This window comes from Ambystoma mexicanum, chromosome 7p (genome assembly GCF_040938575.1).
Source record: "Ambystoma mexicanum isolate Mex_15411 chromosome 7p, UKY_AmexF1_1, whole genome shotgun sequence".
NCBI lineage: Eukaryota > Metazoa > Chordata > Amphibia > Caudata > Ambystomatidae > Ambystoma > Ambystoma mexicanum.
This window is the reverse complement of record NC_090939.1, coordinates 598,160,298-598,185,357: the sequence shown is the minus strand read 5'-3', so window position 1 is coordinate 598,185,357 and position 25,060 is coordinate 598,160,298. Positions and strand designations below refer to the sequence as shown.

Sequence of the window (25,060 nt, the reverse complement as noted above, 5' to 3'; positions counted from 1 at the left end):
GAAAGTGAAAGTCAGCTAAACAAAATATCCCTAACATCATGGAATACGAGAGGTCATAAACATCTCTAAGAAGATTCTCCACTATTTCTTGCCGATTCAGAAATTATATGCCTACAAGAAACATGGCTGACAGACGAGGTCCTATGTGAAGGATACATAACTTGGATGAATCCTGCTATCACCTCGACCATAGGTAGGGTCTGCCTCAGGAATGATGATCTTAATGAAAAACATCCCTGCATGGTCTATAGTAGCCAGAAAAAACATCCACCCTTGGGCTCAATACATCACCATTAATTTGAATACGGAGAATGTCAACAACCTAACATAGAGCCAGCAATTCGGGTGCATATCAATTTTTAATATATACTGGAATCCGACAGCTATCAATGACAACAAACTAATTGATTCAATTTGCGATGAAATTGACCGCATTACCATCATTGTAGGAGACTTAAATATACATCTCTTTAACAAAGGTGGGGAAAAATATAATCTACAAGAAATGACAAGTCGTGCAAGAAAATGGATGAAAGAAATGAAAATTTGTAACATCATTCCATGCGAACAACCAACGAACGACAAAGGCTTGCCCCTTCCTACTTGGTCACACGAAAACTCCAACTCGATCATTGATTATATATTTACATCAGAAAGTCTACAGAAATTAATAATTGCAACCAATAATGCACCACACATGGCAAGCGATCATCACCAAATATCTATTACTTGGACAGCAAAGAGGAAAGAAGCGGATCGTATTTACTTACCAGTACTCGAAGTTACAAATGGACTGAATAAACTGAGAATACAACAACACCAAGTATCAGAAATACTCACCTCTATGGGAAATGTGGAGATGAACGATGTAGCAAAACTGAATTATGGATGGATACTAGAAAAATATAAAACTGTCAACTCAAAGTTCAAATATACAGCAAACCGTATACACAAACATCAATATAACAGCGAAATAAAACAAACAAAACAACACCACCAGAAAAGATTGCGACAAATTGGAAAAAAGAAAGAAGCAGACTATAAAAACCAAATCAGAAAAGAAAAACAAAAATACTCCAATTTTATAAAAGCAAATAAAGCAATGTTGAAACAAAGACGCAGAAGCAATCCTTACTGCTCTGAGAACAAAAAATACTAGCTATCTATGGTCCCTGATGAACAATGAAGCAAAACAACAAACATTGATCCAAGAAGTAGAGGCCAACATATGGGTCAAGCACCATACAGAATTGTATAAAAACAAAGAACAGAACTTGAGCAAAGATACCGGAAAAGACGTGTCACTGTGGAATCTAAATTGGGATGAAGAAAGCATAATAAACACCATAAAGGCTCTAAACTCATCTAGAGCCCCAGGCCCAGACGGCCACTCTAATTCAATGCTCAAGGAAGCTCCAGAAACATGGGCTAAATTCTTGATTCATCTATTCCAAACCATTGAAAAGACCAAAGGGATTCCTCTTACATGGACAACTGCCATCTTGATTCAGATATTTAAAGCAGGTGATAGAAAAAACGCAGGTAACTATAGACCAATAGCCCTTTTAGACCCGTTGGGAAAGATTTTCGCAGGTTATCTCCAAAAAAACCTCAATAATTGGGCAGTCGAATAATGGGAGACAAACGAAAAGACAAACCGACATGTAACTAAGATTGGAACCAATGTAAATCTTCTGCTACTGAACATCTTAAAAACAGAAGCATTCACCAGTAAGCAACAAATCTATGCTTTGTTCATAGACCTAAAGATGGCATTTGACTCCGTAAATAGAAATAAACTATGGAACAAACTAAAGACATGGGGTTGTCCTTCGCAGATTCTAAATCCAATAAAAAAACTGTATGCAAACACATCGGTGCGAGTGCGAATAACAGCGACCGGGACAGTTACAGAATCCATCCCCACCTGGAATGGGCTGAATCAAGGTTGCCCTTTGGCAGCATGCCTATATAATTTGTATACCAACGACTTTGAAGAACAAATATTAAACAACAAAGCAAACCCACCCAAAATCAACAGTGAAATAATTCAAACATTAATATATGCTGACGACATCATCATTCTGGACAAGACCATGAAAGGATTACAACAAACACTGAACAAAGCCCAAGAATACATGATAAGGAATGAATTACAAATTAATACTTGCAAAACAAAAGTGATGAAACTGTCAACACAGAAAATAAAAATTCAACAAGACAGGAAACTAATCATGGAAGGGCAAGAAATAAAGACAACAAAGACGATTAAATACTTGGGGGTGCCTTGATCAACCCTTCGAAGAACGAAAAAGAATGGCACGAATATATTGAAGAGAAAGCCAGATCCTTGGCGAGACAAGGCCGAATCTTCCATTTGAAATATGGAAACCTATTCAGCCAAAGCAACCATCTTACTATACAAACAAAAGGTAACATCGATATTAACTTATGCGAGTGAAACCCTAGTCAACCAGCAAATAATCAGATGGGCCTATTTGGAAGGTATATATTGGAGGAAAACAGCCCTACCGAAATCATTTCCCATAGAAAGAATCAGATTTGAATTGGGTCTTCAATCCTTGCAATCCATAGCGCTATGAAAACAGATGGATTTATACAGAAAAATCATATCAGAGGATAAGATTCCTTCATTAGAAATACTAAAAGAAAAAGAACAAGCCATGCAAGTCTCAGCTTTTACAAAATGGACTGCAGAAATAAAAACGAAAATGCAGATAGAAGAAATCACAGAAGAAACGCTGATCAATCGACCTCAGCATGCGAAACGAAAACTAAAAAATAATGACTGGATTAAAACGATAGATCTCCAAAAAACCTTTAAACGCCATCTTCAAGGTGGAAATGAAGTAAGAGCACTTAATATGCTACCTGAATACCTAACTCAATTTCCAGACACTAAGATCCTTGATCTATTTCTGCGGTTTCGATTAAACATTTTACCAACTAGAGACTACCTAGCAATGATAAATAAACCACCTAATATATCTCCTGCATGTAGATTTTGTGGAAACCAGGATGAAAGAGAAACCTTATACCACCTGACTATGATTTGCCCAGCATTGAAAGAGAAAAGAGAATTGTATAGAGACTTCTTCAAGATCTCGAAGAAAACAATGACAACCGAAGAGAGATGGGCACACTTACTACAAGGAAACGACAAATGGCTCATCATTATAGTAATGAAATTCTGGATAGACATTACAAAGGAAACTTAAATACAAGAAAGAAAAAAGAGAAACTGTTTTTTTATGAGTATAATTGCATTTTATGAAATTGAATGAGAATTATAAATGAAAAGTTTGTAAACCAAACAAAACATTTTAATAAAAAAAGAATAATAATAAGATCCTACAGAGGATCTTAGACAAAACCGCTGAAGAGCAAAACCCTTCCACAAGAAATGGAGAAACAAATCTTTAACAGATGTTATGAGTGAAGACCACATAGGCTGAACTTGGTCCATGAAGATGGTCGTTTGGACCGAAATGCATTGGACAACCTAGTCAAGCCTATGTCTCTGATAATAAATATCTTTTGTGTTTCATGCAACCACGTTTCCACAAGAACATTCATTTGAGAAGTACAGCAGAATGAATTATGAATAATATATACAATTAATATGTCAACATAATACATACATAAATACTAACTTTAGGTGAAATATTCGCACAGGTCCTTCCAGTTGTTTGGGACATCTCAACCCAAACAACACCCATAGAAAACATAAGGAAAACACACAGAGAAGTGGTAGGACAAGTACTAGTAGGCCCTGTCCCTCCATAAGGCATTTCCAGCTTCACACGTTTGCTCTCCCAAAGCCATTCATTCTCCTCGTCCTCCCATAAGAAAAAAAGATTCCAACGAGGCAGGCACGACTTTGATTTGTCAGAGGATCACGGTAAGGTCTGCCCAACCGTGGGCACATTGAAAGAGGAGTGGGAGGCATTCAAGGAGCAAACGCTCCAGATATTTAAAAAGGCTTCAGCGGGTATGACTCCGATTTTGACGCTGCAGGCCAATACAGCAACAGTTGCGCCCAGAGGTTCCGGTGCCAAGGTGGACAATTCTGGACCTATGCCCTCGTGCTCAACCACGACGACTGGGAAACTGGCTCTAGAGCCGATGGGCCGTGAGGTACCGGCGCTGATAGACCTATTGGGAATGTCGATGCCAACAGTCGAATGTTCCTTTGTCCCTGAATCCCGATCGACGTTTTCCGACTCAATGTAGTCGATTTACGATTATCAAGGGAATTAAGTGCTTTTCTTCTGAGAGCCTATGAGCGCGGTAACTGGAGGAGGCAATTCTTTCGCTGACCAAGTAGATTTACTTGCTCTAGCCAAAGGGCTACATAACGCTAGAGTATTGGTCACCCTATTGCACAATATAGAAGGACTGTGGAGAGGGCGGTAGAGGCCTTGGGTCTAGGCACACCAGCAAACCCCCTGTCGGCCTATAACCTAACAGAGATCTTAAACAAAGGACCGCAAATGGAAATGGCATTGGCTTTTAATGTGGCCATCTCAGATCCTGCTACAACATTGTGGCTGAGGCCCTGCTCCACGCCAGCTGTGGCTAAAGAGCTTACAAAAAAATACAAGCTGGCTAGGGGGGGGATTTACCCTTTCTCTATTCCCACCCAAAGTCAGAAAGCCTAGTGGTGCAAGCCGCTACAGTAAGTTTTACGCCAGCCACATCCACCTCTAACCTGCCTACGGACAGGAAATCCAAGAAGATGGATGCTCTGGCCAAACAGATCTTCGCCTCGGGTAGCATGGCTCTGAAGACAGTCAATGCATCACGGATATTCGCTCAGTACTCTCACGGGCTGAGGATACTCATGGCAGAAGCGGTGGAACACATCCTGGCTTGTGAGTGATGGTTTCATGCGGATCATTGATGATGGCAAGAAAGTGACATGCCAAGCACTGCAGTTGGACCTGGACTTTGCTGATTATGTAGGCTGTGCAATGGGGACAACCAGTCTGTGGCTCAGTGGACTAATGCCTCCACTACATGGGGCCTGTGTTTGACCTCATGGTCACAGGTGCGAAATCCTGGCAGGTCCACTCAGCCCTTCTTTCTTCTGAGGTCGATAAAATGAGTACTGTTGAGTTGGGTAACAATGAACATCTGTTATCAGTCAATAGCACCAGGATGCCCCTCTGGGGTGAGCGTGAGATTGACAAATACACCTGTTATGTTACATCCACTGTGTTTAGCAGGCAGCCTACCTTCACAGTTTACGATTCTCACCAAATGTCCAGGCAAAACCCCTGTACATAGCGTCCGACTGCAGCCCGAAGGTGATGAATTCTTTTTAGAAATTCAGGGATTCTAAATTGGCTGCCAAGTCGCTGGGTTTATCTGTGCTGCAGCCTGCAAAGCAATCATTTGGCTTCTCCTCTAGGGGAAGAGGTTACAGGAAGTACATTCCATTTGGTAAGAGAGCACAGCTCCCGCAAGCCACGCAAGGTCAGAGGCGTTTCTCGCATCACGGACGGGGCAGAGGGGCCTCTAGGGGCCAGTAGACTCCGGCGGCATGGGTGACGGCACCTGCTAAGCCACTTTGAGTTCTCCCCCACGTTTACCCGGTTGGAGGGAGAATTTCCGAGCACTTTGTCAGGTGGAAGGAGATCTCCACTGATGTCTGGGCCTTGCAGCTTGTCTAATGGGGGCACTGTCTACCATTTTTAAGAAAACCTCCAGACAGACCACTCCACCTGAACAATAACTGAACATGAGCTTCAGGAAGAGCTGAGAGCCGTGTTAATGAAGGCTGCCATGGAAGACCTTATGAACTTTACGGACGATGATCCAGTCGGCGCTGCCGACCACGTGGCCGGGCCTTCCACTGACCTATACAGTAGGGAGAGTGGGGTCGGGTGGACATTTCTATACAAACTGAGAATGCCTTTCCCTTTCCTTCCTCTTTCCCTTTTGGTTTTCGTCACTCTACCCATCCTTAACTATGGAGTGGACTCATCTAGGTTTTGCCCTATTTGTAAGAGCAAATTCCTGTGGAAAGATAAGCACAGACGGTGTAACCGGTGATTGCCCCTCGATCACAAGGAAGAAGGATGTGCGGCTTGTAAGCTCCTCCGTCCAAAGACATTAAAGGAGCGTAGAGTCAAGCGGTGGGCGGCCTACAGTATGTCGAAGGCCGAATGTTCTCCTGCTGCCACAGCCACCGAATGTGACGGCGTGAGTGACGATCAGACCTCCGAACCGGAGGTTGTTGAACTTTCGACGGAAGATCGCATTCGGCATCGTCTGTCCCCGGCCCCGCTAGTCACGGCTTAGGCACTGCTACGGGGAAGTCACTCCCCAGCGACAAAGACAAACATGTACACAGCACAAAACACACAAACCCACGTCAATCTTCGGCCAGGTCGAAGAAGACTTCAGTGCCAACAGGTACACCAGAAGTTACGGCGGCACCCGCCGATCGTCAGGATCCGCAGCCCTCCCCGCAAGCGCATATGCGTCTAGCGACCGGGCCATTGAAAACAAAGGGCGCTACTTCTAATGTACCAGGTTCCATCGAGACGGAATTTAGGGGAAGTTGTGTGGTGTATTTATGATTGTGATTTTGACCTTGCTTAGAATAGTGAAATGTTATACAACTGTTGATTAAATAAATATATATTTTTTTACTTAGAAACCCTGAGTCAGTGTTTGCCTGAATCATAGTAATTGTTGTCCTGTGTGTAACTGTTTGTACTGCTCACTTACTCTTGAGATAAGTCTGGCTGCTCCGCTACTGCTACCACTATAACTGTGTAGTACAGGCTTGTACCAAAGGTGAAATTGTACTGTCACTTGTAGTCTTAATTGTGTGTAGTGTTCCCAAAGGGTACTGCATATAATTCTGCCTTACACTCGCCAACCCCTCACCTATAAGACTGCTTTTTTGATAGCTATTACCTCCATTAGGAGAGTAAGTGAACTACAAGCGCTCTCAATCCTAGATCCCTTCGTAACAGTTCTCAAAGATAAGGTGGCTCTGTGAACTCACCCTAGGTTTGCGCCTAAATTTATTTCCAAGTTCCATGTGAACCAGTCGATAGAACTACCAACGTTCTTTCAAAATCCTTCAAGCCTGGGAGAAAGAACCCTGCACGCACTGGATGTACGCAGAGCTGTCATGTTCTACATGGAAAGAACTCGACCACTTAGAAAGACTAATCAGTTTTCTTTTCAGTGGCAGCCGGAAGAGAAGGAGACACAGTCTCCAAATCCACTATCTGTAAGTGGATTGTCAAATGCATCACACTCTGCTACAGTCTTGCTAAGAGAGAGCTGCCCTTCAAGCCTAGAGTACATTCCATTCGAGGCACTGGGGTGTCCATAGAATTTATTGTAAATGTTCCCCTTATATCCATTTGCAAAGCGGCAACCTGGAATTCTGTACACACCTTTACAAAACACTATTGCCTAGACACTCATTCTAGGTCTGGTTCTCAGGTGGGACAGGCATTACTAAGACATCTTTTCACTACTGTTCCTTCTCACAACCCACCTCCAAATCTGGGTACTGCTTGCTAGTCTATGCACAGCATGTGATTCTAAGCAGATTAACAAACATCAGAAGACATGCATTACTTACCGTAAAAGCATTTCTGATGGTTGTATCTGCTTAGATTCACATGCGCCCACCCTTCCTCCCCGCTCGGATGGAAGAAACATAAATGTCTTACCACTTTGTTTCTTTCTGTACTCACTCACGATAGTCATAAGGCTCCCTCTCGGCAGGAAAACTACAATCGTAGGGACCTCGATGCGTGAGGGATCTTTGGTACACTACAGGTCACGTAGGGATAGTGCTACAGGCACGCCCATGTCGACATCCCCTTTCGATTCTCGAAAGACATGATGCAATACTCAGCGGTTACCACCGGATGTTGGACCATATGCACAGAATGTGAATCTAAGCAGATGCAACCATCAGAAATGCTTTTACGGTAAGTAATGCATGTCATACATTTATTGTCGGCCGGATCAATTGACACAAGTAAACTTCAGTTATGTAAAAACAATTACCACACAATTCCTATACTAAATAATATATATACAGTATGTTTTCTAATGTGACAAAGGAGTAAAAAAAAGCAGCAACCTGGAAGGAAAAGGGTGGGTTAATACACTAGGGGCATTAGACAATTCCCTGGAGTCGTTTCCCAACTTTTGCAGTCCAGCCCTAAGAAGTGGGGAGCCTTGTGCCCAACAGTACAGTTGTGTGTAAAAAAGCACAATCGCGCAAGTAGAACAAAAAAAGTGGGTCCTCTTGAGGGAGCTGTAGAGAGTGGGGAAGGGGCTTGAGGTGATGAAGAATTGGTTCCCACTATCCGAGTAGGGTCTGCCCTTGGCGGCAGAGCAATTTCAAAGCGCTGGGAATAGCTAGGGAGTGAAGGCTAACCCAGCCAAAAGTGGGTTTATTTTCAGGGATATTCGTGCGTAAAAGAGATTGGTTGTGCTAGGGGGCCAATAGTAAGTGATGCAAGTACTCCCTCAGCACAGTGCAGACCAAACATTGCCAGTTTAGTTGTGGTCGCTAGTAGGTTCGAGCCCTGCAGTTTCATGGTGCTCTGGCTCTCAGCGGCTGCGGGACAGGAGGATCGTCCGTGATGGGATAGTGGCCTTTTCTCAGCTTTCAAAGGAGATGCTAAGAAAGTTCTGGTGCAACCGACTTCACAGCACAGGAGGACAGGTCAGCAAGGCATCTACAGCGATCGTCACCAACAGGTAGTGACGTGGAAATCACAGATGTGATTGGCGCTACGTGCTCTCCTAATCCGTGGCCCAGATGAGCTAGGCCTTTGGAATTTGGTGGGAGAGGGCACGGGACCACAAGCAAGCGAAGTCTCGGGTTTCAACTCGAGACAGCTGCGATTCTGCTGAATACCCCAAGGTAGAGCTGGACAGTTCACTGGATGGCCCAGAAACACTTCCGAAAGGGCTCCTTCAGTGGGTGAGCAGGGGGTGCCGAGATTAGTTGTTCCCACTACTCCAAAGGGGCAAAGCACCCTTGCAGTCCTACTTGATTGATGAAGAAACATGGGTTTGACGGGATAGCAGAGGACTCAGGGTGCCAAACCTTCCAATGCGCATCTGGTGGTTTCCGTTTCTTCGTTGCAGAATACTTGGCTCCTTCTGTAGTTCTGAGCGAACTCAGGTGATCTACCTGGAATGGATGCAGGGCCCCTTCTCTTATCCAAGATTAGCTTTGTGCCAAAATCAATTACTTCCAATTGAAGATCTGCTCTCATGCAGGCATCCCAGCCGTGGACCAATCATGGCCCATGGTGGTCCCAGTCATTCAGACACTCAGACATCCTGGCACCAGTAGTGTGGCTTGGGACCAGACAGTCCTGGGCACACACATGTGACATGCAGAAGGCTGTGAAAGAGATTGGTTTTCGCAGGAGGCTGCATGCCCAAATAAGGAAAAGCTGGGTCACTCAACCTGGGGGAAGGCAAGGGACAAAATGGCCATAGGACAGAACAAAAGACTTTGTCGCTCAGCCATTTTCGGTCCTGGCCACAGTCTTGACTCAAACCCTGTATGCACAATGTGATCCTGTAAAAAGAAGTAAACCACTTATAAAAAGTAACTGCTGCCACCAGTTTATCATAGGCACACTTGTACAATCACTCAAAAAATCCTTTGAGGGTGTCTAGGGCCATAAAACAAAAAGGACCCTGTTAGGCAGAATCCTGTGCAGTTCCCTTAGGGGGCACTACAGAAGATTAAGACTACAGTTAAGAGCAATAAATCCCCTTTGGTATCAGTCTGTACCACAAAGATTTAGTTGGTAGCTCTGGCTGAGCAGTCAGATTTATCTGAAGAGGGAGATGAGCAGTATTCAGGGTTTACACAATAGGCCTACAGTACTATGGTACAAGGAAACACTGTCCAAAGCTTTGTATTAAAAAGTAGTTGTATATTTATTTTATACACTTCTAATAATACACATGTATCATAGTCACCAAGCAAGTTAAATTAAGTCAAAGGAAAAATATACACACTCCCTAGTTAAATTGTAGACCAAGTGAACCAGAGTGAAAACTGAGCAAAACGGCACAGTGAAACCACACACAAGGGGTACTCTAGCAATTTCTCACAAGGGAGGGAAAACACAAGTTATTCAGAAATACTTTCTTACACACTCCAGCAACACTTCCCATAAGTTTGTGAAGCAATTTAAGCAAGACAGTGCATCAGTATAGGCAATACTTTAAATGAAAACTGAGCAAAATGGCATTTCACAAGGTTTAGAAAGGGAAGGAAAGGGCAGTTGTAAAAAATAGGTGCACCACACAGTTCTAGAGGAGAATCAATCTAAAGAAGGCAGATCTAACAAATGGAGCCAGAGGCAGTAGGCTGCGGTACAGGGCAAGGGCCCAGGAGCAAAATGTTCTTGTAGCTGCAGTCAAGTCTTTGGTTGACGAATTTGAAAAGGTGGATGCAGAAGTTGAAAAGACAATGTTTGAGAGAGGGGCGGCCAACCTAACAGGTAGGTAAAGGATTTAAAACACCTTTAGTGCTACCGCGAAGAATGGGCGGCCTGGCGGAACAATGTATCTTTAAATGAAGAAGTGGCTCCTGCGGTGGCGGTTGTTCCTGGTAGTTCCTTCAGTTCGGGTGATCCAGCAGAGGAAGAGAGGCTCTCGTCGTGGATAAAGGTTCGAGTTACTGCACTACCCAGGGATGAAACCAGCCGCGGTGCTGCCCGGTAAATAAAAGGTACACTCCTTTAAATCGCAGTCCTGGTGGACTGGTGCCTGGCTATCCGGCCTCCGAGTACAGAGTACGGGAGATTCGACCAAGGCAGGTCCGGGAAGGCGATTGGCAAACTGGTTGGCCCCACCAGCTCAAGGGAAGAAGGCTCTTGCAGATGAAGATCTTCTCTCGTCGTGTGGAGAAAAGTGGTGAGACGCTGCAGCAGGGCTTCACCGGTGGTTCAGTCGTTGCAGATGTCTTTGGCTTCTCTCCTCTTCGGCTTCTTAGTTCCATTGGCGACGTCTTGCTCTTCCAGTCCTCAGGGCCCTGCTTTTATGCAAAAAGATCCCCATTCATACAGCCTAGCTGTCACTCACACAGTGGAGTGGTCATCTTGGCGGGAGACCCTCCAGCCTATCAGGCTCAAGTGTGACATGGGTTGCGGAGGCAACCCTGTCCAGGGGCCCTACTCCCCCTCCCACACAATGGACCCACCCCAGACTCAGTGGCGCCGAAAGGAGGGCTTCTCGGTAGAAGCCCGCCAAAAGGACGAATAAAGGATCCCCGACCCGGGTTAGGAGTTTAGAGAAAGACATGAGAAAGAAGTTATATTCAAGTTCTGGCAAATGAAACCTACCGGAGTAAAGTTAATATAAAAATAAACCAGAGGCTGTCAGAAAAAGTGGTAGCCTCGAACAATGGGAAAATCCCATAGGAAAATATTCGAGGTTGAATATTTATGGTATTAACCACTGCCACCAGCCAGAAACCTTTGAGAGAGGGACTGTACGGTACCCTCTCGAAAATTAACATAAGGGAAAAACTATTAACCCTTTCCAGTACCTCCATAGTAAAATGGGTTGTACTGGTTTAGTTCTTAGGATTTGACTAGTAAAGTCAATTGGGACTTTACCTGCCCTGGGAGACAGTAATCAGCCCCACGGTATGGAGTCTATGTTTGAGGGTCGCTACGACACCCCTGTGTCACTGCACTGAGGGTGCTGTGTAACACATGTGAATAAAGATGGTTCCTATGGGGTTGAGAAAATCCCATAGGCATTAAACACAAAAATAGCCTAGAACACACACAGCAAAAATGCCTGAGAGTGGGAAAAAGAGTCTCACTCTTAGCAGGTGAAAAGAAACAAACCCTTCAAATCCAGCAAAGCTGCTGGGGGACTCTATAGGTAAGGGAAATTAGCCATAGAATGAGAATTCTCCCTAACCGACCCCAGCACACGGTACTGGAAGGTATATTATGCACTGTTAAAAAGTTAACAAGAAATGGCAACATAGTCGAAGACTAAGAGGAACCTAGTTTCCCAGTACTGACAGTCTGAAGGACGTGTCAGTTTCCCCATAACAAGTGAGCAATAACCCATGGCAGCGCAGCTGAAGGCTGTGCTCCACTGGCAAAAGTCAGGCTAGGAGAGCCAAACAAAAGCAAAAGGTTTGGGGGCCTAACAGCGGCTTCCTCTGCATTGCAGAAGGGTGTGCCAGTAAAGAATTATGTCGAGCCCCGACATGGTCATTGCTCCACACGTTCACCAAGCATTACTGCTTGGATGTGGCATGTTGTTGAGATGCCCGATACGGCAGAGCACTGTTTCAGAGCTTCCTTGTCTGAGGGCTTTCATCCTACCTCTGCACTCTGTACTGCTCTGAGAGTCTTTCTGATGAGGAATCTGTTTGGAGACTCCAATCCATTGAAGGAGAAATGACTTAGCAGTAATGTTCTGTCTATGGTTTCTTCTCCCGCACATTGCGCTGCTCAGAAACTTTTTCGCAGGGGGTTTAATGCTACTCGACATAGACTGTTGTGGAAAAAAGAGTGCGCAGATTTGCAACCCTTAATCTGCCAAATTGTGAAGTTGAAACGTTATATTTAAGTATACTACTTTTTTTTTAGAATCTTAACGTTTTACCTCCCCCTCAAACCTCTCTGTATGTTGTAGTTTGATTGGAGGATGATTGCATGCAACTGGCATAATCAGTTCCTCAACTGCAGAATAAACTTGTATGTAATTATTTTCATTAAAAATCCTTGTTTGAATAAAATAACGTTTTTTTAAATTGACCAGGTGTGCTTCTGGGCATTGCCATCCGGACTGGGAGTCCTTTAAGTCTCAACTTGGCCGAACCCGTGTGGAAGCAGCTGGCGGGAATGAATCTGACAATTGCTGATCTCAGTGAGGTAAGCATTGTGCTCAGTAATGCACTTCATGTGCACGTCTGTCCAAAGGAGCGGTCCCTCGACGCAAAGACTCCTCGTGCTATTCTCTCTTAAACATGTATGCATTACACACCCGCTCTAACTCCTATGACCGGGGGAAGAGATATCGATTCTGTGTTGGTAAAAGAAAGGGATAAGTCTCTGACACAATTATCTTATTTATGCAGATTTCTTTCGTCTTGCTTGTTGTTTAGTGAGGTGAATCTGATGACATGACATTTGTCTTTCAATTATTATGCATTTTATATGCACATACGTGATTAATGGAACTTTTTAAATTGCGTATGATCTCTTGAGCATGTTTGATGCACAGCAAATAAAACAATAGATACATGGCAAACATGGTAGAATAAAATACAAACATGTATAACATCTGGAAATAATAAATAAAGCTACACAGGGGATGCAACCTGAATACATGTATTTATTTTTACATTTGTAGAGCATACAGAACCCATGGAAATCGAAGCCCTAGTTATGAACAGATGGGTAAAGGGATTGGGGGGTGGGAGGAGGGAAGACAGTTACAGGTATCACAGAGCAGGTACAGAGTCAAGGAAAAAGGTTTCAAACTCCTTGTGTCATTGTGATAAAATGATTTTCTTTTGTTTTATAAACCTTTTCTTATTAAACAGCTTGGCAGCAGAACACAGGCAAACAATACAGAAGGTAAGCACAAGGTAGGAACAGTTGAACCAATACAGGGATACAGGCAGTGCATCTAGCATTAACATTTTCCATCAAGGATGCATACAGTGCAAATGCAGTATAGGAGAGCCCTTGGCTCAGGATGAATCACCCGCATGGGTGGGTGAAGTAGTTGGGGAAGTTGTATCAGGTGTCGCATTTAGATCTGACATATAGGAGCGAAACTGGATCCAGACATCCCTAGGCCTCGAGTGGACTGGTTGTAGACAGGTCCATGCCGCCTCAGTGTCTGAGGCCCATGTGAGAGCGCTGAGCCATTGCGCATGTGTGGGGGGTGCGGGGCGAAGCCAGCAAAGCAGAATGGCTCGTACCGCAAGGAGCATGCAAAGGCCGGCCAGTTTCCTGGAGTTTCGGGGTAGCTCTGGAAAGTCATGGAATAGGCCATTCATTGGGGAGGGGTCGATAGATCGATCAAGTATAGCAGATACAGTTGTGAACACCTTCTCCCAAAATTGGGAGAGGCGGGGGCAATCCCAGATCATGTGCATGTAGTCGGCGCCATCGTGCCCACACCTGGGGCATCTCGGGGAGTGATCCCTAAACATACGATGCAACCTGCTCGGGGTATAATGAAACCTATGCAACACCTTTAATTGAACCAATTTAAAACGGGAATTGAAAGATACCTGGTGTATACGGGCGCATATGTGGGTCCAGCGCTCGTCCGTCACCTCCACCCTGAGGTCCTTCTCCCACGCCCGCCTTAGCCCAGTGAATTTCGGAGTGGTTCTGGATTGCATCATTGTGTATAGCCTAGATATTTTCCCTCTAGTGGGTGTGGGGGAAGTCAGTTCTTCGATAGCAGGATCATCTGGTGGCATTGCTGGAAACATGGGGTAGTTTCTTTTAAGGGTTTTGCGTAAAGCTGAATACTGAAGCCATGCACTCGGGCCACTCCTCAAGGGCAGTGGCAGGTCGGGCCATTCAACAAAGCTATCCTGCTCCAATACGTCACGGAGCAGCTCGTATCCCGCCTCAGCCCATCTGCGCGCAGTTGGCGGCGGAACTCGTGGGATCCCAGGGAGAAAGTTCCACAGGGGGAGATTGCCAAGGAATGGATGAGGAGTATCTAACAATTTCCACGTTTTCATTAGCGCCAGGGAGGTGCAGGCCACCGGGTCCAATGTATCCCGTGCAAAAGGAATGGGCTGTATCACCAGGGAGCGGATGTCTCGGTCGCTGACCGCCAGCCTTTCAAGTCTTACATGTGGAGGAGGGTCTGCTGTGTTAAACCAGTAAGACGTGTATTGGATTTGGGAGACCAACCAGTATTTAAGGAAATCGGGGGCCCCAAATCTGCCTTCAGACATCGGGGTGGACAGGGTCCCGAGCTTGAGCCTGACCGCGCCCGAATGCCACAGAAAAGAGTTGGTACTGCGTGTCAATGCTTGGAAGAAACCCTCGCCCGGCCACAGGGGGACGTTGGTGAACCTGTATAGTAGTTGGGGTAATACTATTATTTTTAGTAACCCTATTCTACCCGCCAGGGAGATCGGCAATTTTCTCCATGCCAGAATCTTAGTTGCCAGATGCGCTAGGTAATTTTGATAGTTCTCCTCGAGGGTCGTCTCAAACTGACGTGTTATTTCAATCCCCAGGTATGTGAATTTCGATGGCGCCCACAGGAACCCCATAGTATCAGGGGGGGAGGGGTGCATTCCGTAAGCGGAAAGAGCGTAGATTTTGTGCAGTTCACCTTGAGGCCTGAGATGTACCCAAAGTGGATACCATCTTTCAATATCGGGGGTAAATTAGTGGAGGGGGACCGCACAAAAAGGAGTGCATCATTAGCATAGAGGGATACAATATCGGCTTGACCCGCCGAGCAAAGCCCTCTGTGCGAGTGAAGTTGTCGAAGCATGTCGGCGAAAGGTTCTATCACTAAAGCGAAGATCAGGGTGGAGAACGGACAGCCCTGTCTCGTTCCCCTGGCAATATTGAAGAATGGGGAGCATCTGTCCTCCGTGCCCCAGGAGCGAAACACCGGCCCGAATTTGCATTGTTCGAGCACCCGCCTGAGGTACTTCCAAGAAACGGAGTCGAACGCCTTCTGCATGTCGAGGGTTGCGGCGACCGCCTGCAAATTGAGGCTGATCCTGCTGATTATATTAAAGAGCCGTCTAATGTTCAGAGCGGTGGAGCGGCCTGGAATGAACCCCGCCTGGTCCGGGTGTATAATGGATGGCATACAGGGAGCAAGCCTGGTCGCTAACATTTTAGCAAAAATGTTTGTGTCACAGTTTATGAGGGAGAGTGGGCGATATGAGCTGCACTGAGTGGCAGGTTTACCAGGTTTAAGCAGTACCGTAATTGTGGCTTTGCGGAGTGATGGGGGGAGTGTGCCTGCCTCTACCAATTCCTCCCAGAGTCCTAGTAAGTGAGGGAGTAAGAGAGTCTTATAACATTTATAGAATTTGACCGGGATGCCATCAGAGCCGGGAGCCTTCCCCGAGGAGAGAGAGTCTATGGCCTCCGCAAACTCTTCAGGGGTGAGTGGAAAATCAAGGGAACCAGCGGTCTCGGGAGAGAGGACCGTTAGGGGGAGAGCCGTAAGATAGGAGTCCACCTCTGCCTCCGTGGCCTCGTCCGAATTGGAGTATAGGGCTTCGTAAAAAGCGAAGAACTCAGAGTTGATGTCCTGTGACGTGGTAGCCAAGGAGCCATCTGATCGGACAATCCCAGGTATATGTGGAGCACCCAGCTCATGACGGACGAGTCTAGCAAGGAAGCGGCCAGGGCGCTCGCCCTCTCCGTATCTCCTCGCCAGGCTGGGGCTATCTAGGAATTTTTGTTCCCGTTCCGCCAGGGATCGAAAAACGTCCAGCTCTAATCCTATAGCTGCAAGGGTCGCAGGGGTTGAGGACCGCGAGCACTGGGCCTCCAGGGTTGACAGTTTGGTTTAGCTGACAGCGATATCCCTTCGAATTGTTCTAAGTATGCCACTCTCTTTGGACAGTGCTATGCCCCTAATATATGCCTTAAAGGCCTCCCATAGGGTGGCCTGGGAGGACACAGAGTCCTTGTTTATTTCGAAGTACTCCTCAATGGCTACCTCGAGCTCCGATCTGAACAGAGGGTCAAGGAGAGAATGAGGTTTCATCCTCCAGCGTCTGGTACGGTCACCGCCCAGTCCCCAGCCCATGGTGATGGTCATCGGGGAGTGGTCAGATAGGGTCCAAGGGAGGATCGTTAATTGTACCACATTTTTGATCAATACATCCGAGACCACCCACCTATCGATTCGGGAATAGGAATCATGGACTGAAGAGTAAAAGGAATAGACACGGGAATCAGGGTAGAGCAGTCTCCATGCATCTACAACCGCAAGGCGGGGGAGGGACGACAGTGTAGCATAGGCTGCCCTGGTGAGATGGCGGGCCTGGACCCAGATCTGTCAAGGTCTGTTGAAGTCCCCCCCCCCCCCCCAAGAGGATAGGAACCAAAGGGAAACCATCTAGGAGAGATGTGAGGTGTGTGAAGAACTCCGGGTCATCTGTGTTGGAGCCATAGATGTTAAGCAAGATCACCTCCCTATTCTGGAGTGTTGCATGGAGAAGTACATATCTACCCTGGGGGTCTATTTGTGAAGAAATGAGTGTAAATTTAAGACTCTTATGAATAATAGTCATAACCCCACGACTTTGAATGGAAAAGTTGGTGAAGTATCTCTGGGGGCCCCAGGTTCTAGCAAATCTCAAACAATGTTCAGACCGCGCATGTGTCTCTTGTAAGAACAGGATCTTGGATCCATGCAGTTCCACGTGCAACTGTATCTGTCTCATTTTTTTTAAATTGCCCAGTCCCCTCACATTCCAGCTCATGAAGGTTAGATTGTCCTCCATCAAAGGAGGGGTGACGCTCATATCGCCGGGATAATGTCCAGTGGGCCGATGCTGCAGCCCTGTAGCCCCATCAACATTGCATTACCCTGCGGTCCGCCCTCGCTGCCTGCGCCAAACTTTTTTATAACAAAACACCCATCCCCACCCACCCCCACCCACATCCCTCCCCCAACACGAGGAATGACAACCCCAAAACCCCTTAACCAAATCCAAAACAGTGGCATCAACGCCTAGGGGCCTGTGGGCCGGACTGATGACGCCGCTCCGGGCCTGTGGCAGATCCAGCTAGAACATGGTGCCTACAATGATGCTACGGACGTGACTTGAAAACTATAATTGGCACAATTTACCTTGGCACAGTCATGTAGATTAAACCAACTGACAATTGTTGAGAAGTACAAGTGTGGTACATTCTTGCCGTCGGGGCGAAAGCCGGTGTCGGCGTCCCCCCAACGGGCACTCCGAGTATTTGTAGCGGAATAGCTGGGGAGGAAGGTCAACCTGGGAAATGATCGTCGATAAACCTGGAGGCCTCCTCCGGAATCGTGAAGAACGACACCTGATTGTTGTGCTCCACTCGTAGCTTAGTGGGGTATAACATGGAGTATTTGACTCCGTGATCCCTAAGCCTCCTTTTCACAGCCAAGAAAGTCTTGCGCTCCCGCTGGACAGCCACCGAGAAGTCAGGGTATAGGTGTATCCTTGCTCCGTCCAGTAGAAGTTCGCCTTTGAGTCTTGCGGCTCTAACGAGGGCATCACGGTCCCGGAAGTTAAGGACCCGAGCTATAATGGGTCGCGGAGGTGCACCTGGCTTGGGTTTAGGCGTCAGGGCCCGGTGTGCCCGCTCTATAGCAAACTGCGGAGAGAGCTTCGGTGAATCCAGAAGCGACAGTAATGTGCGTTCCACAAAGTCTTCCATCGGCTCTCCGATGCCACTCTCAGGGACCCCAATGATACGGAGGTTGTTACGCCTCGAGCGAGATTCCAAGTCCTCATTTTTCTTCTCCACCTCAAGGACGCAGTTAGATAGAGCCGTGACCTCCGAACGCAGCGCCCCCAGACCATCCTCGGCGGAGCTCACCCTGGTTTCGACCTCCAGCACTCGACTGTCAGTCCTCTCAATGTGGGCCTTAATAGAGGAGATAGTGCCATTCATGTCATCTAACTTCGAGTGGAGCGTGGTAAAACCCTCACGGATAAAGTCCATCATGTTCTGAGGTAGCAAGGGATGAGATAGATGGCTTCGTGAACATGTTTATGGAGCTCTGTTTTTTCCCAGTCCCTTCAGTCGTTGTGGTGGTGATGTGACTCAGGAGAGAGGAAGGAGAGCCGATGGTGTCCCTCGCCTCCACGGACACGATCAACGAGGTGCAGCCCCCAGGGGATCCAGGCCTCAATGGCAGAGGCTGGCAGGGTGCAACCCAAGCACGGGGGGTCCCAGCAGACCGCGGCCAGGCCGCCAGGGGTCTGGGCCCCTCCAAGTGCCGGCAAGGATCTAGTGCGGTCTGCGAGAGGGTCCCAGTACGTCGCTCGGCGGGAGCAGGTCGTCCTCTATTGGGTGCGGATGGTTGGTGACCCCCGCGGAGCAACGCATAAATTTGTCCCTCTCCCCGCTTCAGGACGGCCAGGGGTTAGTAGCAACTCCAACCCCCACGTTCCATACAGGCGCCAAGGGTCCGGAAACCCAGTCCACGACAACGGGGGAGCGCAGCACCTGGCGTCCGTTGGTGTGCCGCAACTCTACCCCGGGCGCTGGAATCTCGTTGGAGGGGGAGGGGGCCCAGTGGGGGAGACGGCAGGGTGAGGGCCGATATAGGAGTCGATAAGGGCCTGAGTTGCGCGTGGGTCTAGCGCGCAAATGGTTACAGTTCTAGTATCTGCGGCGCTCCGCGCCAGCGCCGCACGGCCCAAGCAATCCCGTGGTCCGCTCCCGGTCAACGACTCAGAGGTGTTCCACCGCCACTCGGGCCTCGACAGGGGTGGCGGGGTGCTACGGTACCGAAGGCCCGGACCGTCTGGCTCTCCTCGAGTGCCGGATTTTGGCGCGCAGATTCGCGGGCAATGGGGGATGGTCGCGGCAGTTCCCGATTACAGGGTTACCGGCGCCGATTTTCTTCGGGATTTGGACTAGTTGGTCCCTGGTCCAGCAGCTCGCGAATGGTAGCAGTCTGATACAAGTTGTAGATCGTAAATGCCCAAGATCAGGATCGAGCGATCTGCCTGCCACGGAGCTCACGTTTCAGGCGGCCATCTTGTTCGGCGCACAACACTGCCCGCGATAAAATGATTTTCAATTGTTTTCTTAAAGGCCAGTTTGCGTGCTCAGAGCGTAGGTAGTTTGTTCCAAAGTTGTGCGCCGATGGCTGGGAAGCTGGAACCCCCAGCTCCATTACGTCTAAAGCACAGGGTTGTGAGTCTGGGGCTGATTTTAGTCTGGTAGGTCTCGACGATGTGTTCTTGAAGATTCTCTGCGAAAGGTAGGATGGTGTAGAGTTAGACCGACAACGATACGTGATGGAGAGGACATTGAAGTTAATCTGTTCTCTGCTAGGAAGCCACTGGGCAGCTTTCCTGTCGGTGGAGACATGGTCCCTTCTGGAAAGGTTCATTGCAGCTCGGATGGCATTATTTTGAATGGTTAGGAGCTTGTTTAGGTTGCGGTCTGTTGTGCCAGCAAGAAGCCGGTTGCAGTAATCCAGGCGAGAGCAGATTTCTGCTCTAGCTATGATCTGGCGGTCTTGCGAGCAGAGGAAGTTTTAGGTTACGTTCAAGAGTTTTGTCGTGTGAGCAGCTGAGGTCGAAGTTGCATTGACCTGGCGGATCATGCAAAGATTTGAGTCAAGGTAGACACCCAGCGTTTTGGCGGCCGAGGATACAGTGCAGGCATCGATAGTGAAAGCATGGTAGGCCGGGTCAAGTTTGGCTAAACGGGGGGTGGGCGATAATCAGAATCTCTGTCTTCTCGTCATTAAGACAAAGGTAGTGTGTGGCCATCCAGGTTTGAATGGTGTCATAGATGCTGTTGATGTGGTTAGAGTCTTGTTCATAGTTATGAGATACCCGGAGAGTCAAGGTGGTCAAAGAGTGGCTTTGTGTGTATGATGTACAAAGTTGGGGATTCACAGTAGCCTTGTGGGACTCTGCATGGAACATGAGTTGGGTGGGCAGCTGCACTGCCTGGATAGGCCCGAACTGTTCTGTCAGCCAGGAAAGATGCTTCTGATGCAATCCATTTGTTGGCAGAGAAGGAGACGTTTGCAGCTTTGCTGAGATGGTGGCAAATAGTTTGGTGGTTTACCAGGTCAAAAGCTGCCGAGAGATCTAGCAGTAAGAGGAGGGCAAGGTTCCCAGCGTCACGGATGTCATCCAACTGATCTGGATGGAAGCCTGACTTGACGTGGGCTTAAGATCTTTTTGAGTTCCAGATAGGCTTGTATCTGTATGTATGTCACACGGCCTAAGGTTTTAAGAAGGAACAGGACTGTGGTGATGTGCCTGTAGTTTGTGGAAGTGTTGGGATAGAGGCAGGCTTTCTTATTGAGTGATGATACCCATGCTTCCTTGAGGTTAGGTGGCATGAAGCTGTTGGCGAACGAGAAGTTGATGAAAGCCATGATCGGGACGAGATCTGAGGCACAGTCTTCGATAAAAGGAACTGGACAGGTGTCACACTGGCAGCAGGAGGGTTTTAGACTAGCGTTGAGGGTGGATATTTCTGTTTCGGTGACAGGGATGAAAATGAAGGTGGCGTTACGGGCAGGGATGTGCTGGCCACGAACTTGTATACTTTGACCAGGATGGGATGCTCTTTTGTTTTCAAATGTTGGTCAGGGCATCTTGGAGGGATTGGTACCAGGAATCGTCTTTAGTGAGTTTAGTAATGAGTGATTTCATTTCTCGACGGATGCAGAATAGGTTACGTGACTGGGATTGGACTTTGGCGATCCTATCTGAGATGGAGGCGGCTTTGGCTGCACGGATGGATTGCTTATATTCCTTGGAGTAGTGGAGGAATTTTGTCTGAAGATGGGGACTATTGCCAGATGGACTCAAGGGTGCATTTCTTGGCGCGTATGAACAGGAGGTTGGGTGTGTACCAAGAGTTAACATGCAAAGATGGCTTAGCTCTGCGAAGTTTGAGTGGGGCAATAACATCGATGGCTGACTGGATGGCTGTGTTATATGTGCCAACCAAGTTAGAAGAGTGGCTTGAGGGGAGAGCGGCTAAGGCGAGGGTGCCGTCAACTATGAGGAGAGGCAAAAGTTGTTCTTTGGTGAGACCACATGTGCATCTTATGACTGCAGGAATAAGGGATTGTGTATTGGTAGTCTGGGCAAAGGAGGCAGGTAATGGTTATGTTAAAAGAAATTCTCCAGGCTCTTCAGCTTCAGGACTGGTTGGTGATGTTGGATCTGCAGGAGGCATTCATGGGACCATCCATCAGAGGCACAGGCTTTTACAGAGATTTCTAATAGGTGACACCCATTATCAATTCAAGCTACTCCCTTTTGGACTAACCTCCACACCCAGGGTCTTCACCAAGGTGATGACTCATCTCGAGGACATTTGTTCGCTGCTGCACAGGTTGGGCTTCTCCCCCAGTTTTCAGAAGTCCTACACAACCTCAACACAGAGGCTCCACCTCATGGCTGCATCTTTGCTCACCTGGGTGGGGAAGGCTTTCCCCCCTCTCCCTCCAGAGAGCAGGTTGAACATGTGATCTCTGCAGTGGTTTCTGAGCGGTCAATGGTCCCAGTACTTCCGCGCCATGAGGAATATTCTCAGGGTGTTTCGGTTGATGACTGGCGATCTGGATTGGTGGTCCAGCAAAGAAAGCAGGTCAATTTGGGAACCCTTCTGGCCCCCGTGGCCCCAGGCACGGCTGGTGACGGATGCGTCTCTGAAGGGTTGGGGTTCTCACCGCAGGGATCTGCAAGGGGGTGGCCTATGGTCCCAGATGGAGAGCCAATGGAAAATCAACAAGCTGGAGTTGCGAGTGAACATTCTAGCTCTTATGCCCTTTGTGCCGTTTCTCAAAGGGCAGCATGTCCTAGTTATGACGGACAATACGGTGACCATGCAATACTTGATAAGACAAGGGGATGTATGGGCCATTCCCCTTTGCAAGGAGGTGATGCTATGTTTCTGGTTGTTTGAGAATCAGATCACTGTTTCGGCATCCATCTGGAGGGAACCGAGAACGGGCTGCTGCTATGTGCAGACAGAGCACGCTCTCACAAGTGTGGGGAAGAATGCCAGGAAGATCTGTAGGAGATTTCCGCTCAATTGGCTACCCGGCGGTGGACTTGTTTGCCACAATGTCCATCAGGAAATGCAAAAAGTTCTGCTCGAGGGAATTCCCAGTGAAGGGTGCACTGGTGGATGCATTCCTGGTGGAGTGGTTCTTCAATCTCCACTATGCATTCCCTCAGATTCCCGTCATCCCACGGGTTCTCAAGAAGACCAGGAGTTTTCAAGCGACCATGATCTTGATCGCCACAGATTGGGTGAGGAGCACATGGTACTCAGAACTCATAGAGTTGACCATCTGCTCACCTCTCCGGTTAACTCAGCGGCCGGAAGTGCAAGCAAAAATAATCTATATTCCTTTTGACCGCAAGGATCTCTTTGGCAAAAAGGTTGACAACCCTCTCCATGCTATCAAAACTGACACTGCCGATCTTTGGGTACACTACAACGCTGGCAGCCCTTTTGTTCAGGAAAGACTCCGTTTTCAAGATCAAACTGACTATAATCACTCTTATCAATCACAGTCTTATTGATCCAACACATATTCACCCAGAGACACCTACAGGAAAAAGTCCCAGTCCTTCAGGGGCAACCAGCAGCGACACAGCTCCACCCTGATAAGGGGTCAAGCCTGTAAGCAGGCCTGGCCAGGCAGCAATCCTGCCCCTCCCACTTCCACTCTGTGGGAGGGCGTCTTTTCCACTTACTCAACCAGTGGCCCAACATCACCACGGGCAAGTGGGTACTGTCCTTAATCCAGCACAGACCCACCTGGGAATTTCAAACTCAACCACTCAGCGTTCCTCCATCCATAAAGGTAGACCTCATCTATCTGCACTTCAACATGAAGTCCTTGTGCTCTTCTCCAAAGAAGCCATAAAATGCATTCCTCATACTCAGTTGGGACACAGCCTCTGTTCCAGGTAGTTTCCGGTATGAAAGAAGTCAGACAGTTGAAGGCCAATTCAAAATCTCGGTCTATTGAACACATTCCTTTCACAGACTTTCAGGATGGTTGTCGCAAAAATATATTTTGAAGGGATTGTGTCGTATTCCTTATCTTTGATAATTCGTCTCCAGCTTGCTGGCCTCGGAAATTATTTTTTCTCTGTAGAGGGCGCTGCGCGTCAACGTCCCCCGAGTTTATGTCCCTCGACAGCCACCGTATCTACGCCAACGTCACCATGCCCATAAATAGCCACGCGCAGCGTCCGTTGCTCAGTTCCATTTTTCCGCGCTTCGTGGGGCCTCGGAATATCGTTGCTCAGTTCAGTCAGATAAAACCTCTTATATTTACTCGAAATACCAACTCGTTCTCGATGGCTTCTTCATCGGAACCGACAATGCCGCGGTCCGGCTTCAAAAAATGTCGAGACTGCGGTAAGAAAATGGCGATAACAGATCCACACAGGATCTGCTTGTGGTGCTTGGGAGTCGAGCACCATTGTTCGGAGTGTGAGGACTGCATGTCCATGACGGCGAAAGCCTTGAAGGAGCGCAAGGGGAAGCTCGAGAGAGGTAAGTCAGTCAAAACCTCCTCGAAAGTTTCTTCGGTCGAGGCATTCGTCTCCTCGCCGAAAGCATTCCCATTCTAGGTCTCAAAGTAGCTCCCACCATTCGTCGAGATCGAGACACTCAAAGAAGAGATGTCGAAGATCCCCTTCCTCGTCATCTTCTGTTTCCCCAAAAAGGGTCTCCTGCCCCACAAAACACAGCTCTCAGGCTGAGTGGGAGGAATTCAGGAAGAAAATGCTAAGCGTCTTCGAGAAAGCACCCTCGACCCCCTCGAAGACAGCTGAGGGTGATACCCCGGGTGAAAAACCCAAAAAATCGAAACGCTGTTAGTCGCTGCACCCGGGGAAAGAGTCCACCCAAGAGCGCCATGGGCCATCAGGTAAGAAGGCACTGTCTTCGACGCAGTCGTCGAAGATCCCTTCGACGCATGGATCGGCGCCATCGATGCCGTTGTCGAAGGGTTCTTCACATCGGTCAATCGAATCGACGTTGACGCCGATGAAAGGGACAACCACACTACTTCACAGCCAAAGGTGATACCAAGAGCCTCCGGCATGACGCCGAGACCGTCCTCGGCATCCTCGAGTAGGATCCCGATCCTCTCGAGTTCTTCAAGGCCTCTTCCAGTTTTCTCGACGCCTTTCTCTGCGCCTTCGAAGCCTGTCACATCGGCATCGACGGTATTGACGTTTTCTCTCACAATAATGACGAGTTTGGCTCCTTCTGCCTTAGAAATGGGTTTTACACCATTTCCGAGGTCAGAG

At 47.7% G+C, this 25,060-nt stretch overlaps 1 protein-coding gene across 4 annotated transcripts in view; it reads left to right on the top strand.

Moving 5' to 3' along the window:
• HERC2 (HECT and RLD domain containing E3 ubiquitin protein ligase 2) overlaps positions 1-25,060 on the top strand; it is a 2,956,340-nt gene that overhangs the window by 2,813,658 nt on the left and 117,622 nt on the right. For all 4 annotated transcript variants that reach the window (XM_069636605.1, XM_069636607.1, XM_069636603.1 and 1 more), the window contains one exon: positions 12,829-12,941. In XM_069636605.1, the coding sequence (XP_069492706.1) occupies positions 12,829-12,941 (113 nt within the window). The remainder of the gene's footprint in view (positions 1-12,828; positions 12,942-25,060) is intronic.